The 3578-nt window shown below is 42.6% G+C and overlaps 1 protein-coding gene across 1 annotated transcript in view; it reads left to right on the plus strand.

Annotated features, from left to right (window-relative positions):
* Nucleotides 1-3578, plus strand: part of ZNF483 (zinc finger protein 483) — an 18005-nt gene that overhangs the window by 7579 nt on the left and 6848 nt on the right. Inside the window, exons 3-4 of the mRNA XM_012802317.2 lie at nt 1367-1493; nt 1882-1977. Of these exons, the coding sequence (XP_012657771.1) occupies nt 1367-1493; nt 1882-1977 (223 nt within the window). The remainder of the gene's footprint in view (nt 1-1366; nt 1494-1881; nt 1978-3578) is intronic.

Here is a 3578-nt window from a genome sequence, read left to right on the forward strand (position 1 = left end):
TTCTTAATTCATACAATAGTGAATTATGGTGCTATGCTAGGCCAACAGTGGCTGCAAAAAATATATTTACTTCCTAATCCCTGGAACCTTTGAGTGTTACTTTATTTGGAAGAAGGGTTTTTGGAGGTATGATTAAAGTTAAGGATTTTAAGATGAGGGATTTATCCTGGATCAGAAGTGAGCGCTAAAGCCATCACAAGTGTCCTTATTAGAGGCAGGGGTAGATTGAAAACACAAAGAGGAAGAAGTAAAGTTAGGCAGAGTTTGGAGGGATAGGGCCAAAGAGGAATGTTGGCAGCCACCAGCACCTGAAAGAAGCAAGGAATAGATTCTCCCCTGAGCCTCTGAATGTAGTGCATCCTTGCCAACGCATTGATCCCAGACTTCTGGCCTCCAGAATTATGAGGGAATAAACCTCTGTTGTTTTAAGCCACCATGGTTATTGTAATTTGTAAAGGCACCCACAGGAAGCTAATACAAGTGGCAGTAACCATTCTGCTTGACTGCTTCTCAGAAAGCCATAGAGAGGATTTTATAGAAAGTGTATTTTAATGAGTCAGTATGCTTCATTGTAACTATGGAGTAATTGCAAGTTTGAGTATGTTATTAAACACAGATTCTCTTTGATTGTGATAGAAAGTAATTGCTGCATGTAATTGGAAGGTAACATGTCAAATATAGGTTGCTGATATTCTTACATTATTTATTATTTTTTTCTTTTTTTTTTGAGATAGTCTCAAGTAGAGTGCTGTGTAGAGTGCTGTGGCATCACAGCTGACAGCAACCTCAACTCCTGGGCTTAGGCAATTCTGTTGCCTCAGCCTCCTGAGTAGCTGGGACTACAGGTGCCCGTCACAACGCCCGGCTATATTGTTACATATTTAATTATTACACTGTAGTTAGGGTGGTGCCTGTGGCTCAAGGAGTAGGGCACTGGCACCATATACCAGAGGTCATGGGTTCAAACCCGGCCCTGGCCAAAAACTACAAAACAAACAAATACACTGTATTTAGCTTATGTTAAATCTGCGGACGTGGGGTTTGGAAATGTAACTTGTACCTTCCTTTAATATAAATCTTAGAAATCAGTGCATTAGGAGGGACTTGACAATGTTAGACACTGCAGAGGATTCTCATACAGTATTTTACACCAGCGTCTGAATGGGAAAGGCGGGGATTGTGTAAAGCTCTTCCCGTGGATCACATGTTACAGTCACACAACAGCTATTTTATAGCTTGCCTTAGAATTCTTAAAAAATTGAAGGCTATCAATCAAACCCTTCCATTTAAATTCTATCTGCTTCTCCGAATCCTTGGATCTATTTGGAAATAATCCAACAGCAAACCATGCTGTTTGGTGTTCCAGGAATCCATGGCATTAAAGGATGTGATTGTGAGCTTTTCCAGAGGAGAGTGGAAGAAGCTGGACCCTTCTCAGAAGGAGCTGTATCAGGAAGTGCTACTGGAAAACTTCGAAAACCTAGAATTTCTGGGTAAAGCTGTCTCTTAATTATCTAGCATTTCAGCTGGGTATTTTTTGTCCCCTTTTTAAGAAAGGCAAGTGCTGTATCTAAAGTATTGCGGCTGGACATAAAGGCACTAATATGACTAATTCTAAAATGGGTCCTAAAAGTTGCTTTTCTGTATCATTTCCTCAAGAAAAAAGGTCTTTGCTTTGTTGAATTGGGAACATGGAGCATCATTTTGCCGTCATCAATGCTATATACCTTCCCCTGTTTTCTCCTCAAATTCCAGTATTGATGTCTATGTATTTGAAACCATCTTTTAGCTTCCCTGGAGAACCAGAGGCTATGTATAAATGTTGAGAAGTCTTTGTTCTATGCATAAATAGCCATTTTTCATTGTTTTCTCCATGAGCAGGCTGTCCAGTTTCCAAACTAGATTTGCTTTCCCAGCTAAAGTGGAGTGAACTGCCATGGCTGCTGGAAAAAGAAATCTCAAAAGACTCCAGACCAGGTAAGGAGCTGGTGAAAAGTAGACAAAGAAATGAAAACCGATTTTATTTTTTTTTTTTTTTGCAGTTTTTTTTGGCCAGGGCTGGGTTTGAACGCGCCACCTCTGGCAAATGGGACCAACACCCTATTCTTTTGAGCCATAGGCACTACCCATGAAATGAAAACAGTTTTTTACCAACTCTGTTGGGAAGAACCTTTGAAATGTTGAATGGGCTGGGTGTTAAAATTCAAAGATGATTAGGATTGAGTTCTTGCTTTGGGATGTTGTTTTGTTTTGTTTTTGAGACAATCTGACTCTGTTGCCCAGGCTAGAGTGCATGGCATCAGCCTAGCTCACACCAACAGCAAACTCTTGGGCTCAAGTGGTCCTCACACCTCACCCTCCTGAGTAGCTGGAACTACAAGTGCCTGCCAGAAGGCCTGGCTAATTTTTCTATTTTTAGCATAGATGGGGTCTCAGTCTTGCTCAGGCTGATCTCAAGCTCTTCAGCTCTAGTGATTCCCCCTACCTTGCCCTTCCTGAGTGCTAAAGTTACAGGTGTGAGCCACTGCACCCATCCTGGAATATTCATTTTAGATAATATTGGTTTGGGTCCTCTGAGAAATAGATGCCAAGACATAGTTAGCCATGCATGGGATTTATTGGGAAAACTTCCAGTGAAGGAAAACAGGGAGGTAGCTGGATAAAGCTAGGAGAGCTATCAGCATGTTGCTGGTCTAACCCCTGTAACAGAATGAGAGAGGGAAGGAAGGCAGATCCAGAAGGAAGAGTCTTAGACTAAAGTGCAGTTCTAAGAAAGTTTAGGCCAAAAGGAATCCCTCAGTCATAGTTAACCTGTTAGAAGAGTCCTGCATCTTAACAGAAATAGGTTTGCTTAAGCGTTCCTATACTCCATCATTAACTAGAAGCAGCCCGTGGGTGTCAGGTAATCACCCCATGCACAGATGTGAAAGGCACATATTTATAAACTCTGGGGACAGATATGAAAACAAAAAGTGGTAATGATGTGATGTATAATATAATGGCATGCCTAAGGAACACAGGAGCAAAGATTTAATTAGCATTTGAGTTGAATCTTTTTTTTGTTTGTTTTTTGAGACAGAGTCTCACTTTGTCACCCTTGGCAGAGTGCTGTGATGTCACAGCTCACAGCAACCTCAAACTCCTGGACTTCAGTGATTCTCTTGCTTCAGCCTCCCCAGTAACTGGGACTACAGGCACCCACCACAACTCCTGGTGTCTGGCTATTTTTAGAGACAAGGTCTCACTTTGGCTCAGGCTGGTCTCAAACCTATGAACTCAGGCAGTCCACCTGCCTGGGCCGCCCAAGTGCTGGGATTACAGGCGTGAGCCACTGCATCAGACTGTTTATGCAAGTTTTTTTTTTTTTTTTTGAGACAGAGCCTCAAGCTGTACCCCTGGGTAGAGTGCGGTGGCATCACAGCTCACAGCAACCTCCAACTCCTGGGCTCAAGCAAGTCTCCTGCCTCTCCCTCCCAAGTAGCTGGGACCACAGGTGCCTCCACAACACCTGGCTATTTTTTTTTTGGTCGCAACAGCCATCATTGTTGTTTTGGCGGGCCCAGGCTGGATTCAAACCC

Source organism: Otolemur garnettii, unplaced genomic scaffold, assembly GCF_000181295.1.
Source record: "Otolemur garnettii isolate 467f Iridium unplaced genomic scaffold, OtoGar3 scaffold00014, whole genome shotgun sequence".
Classification (NCBI taxonomy): Eukaryota; Metazoa; Chordata; class Mammalia; order Primates; family Galagidae; genus Otolemur; species Otolemur garnettii.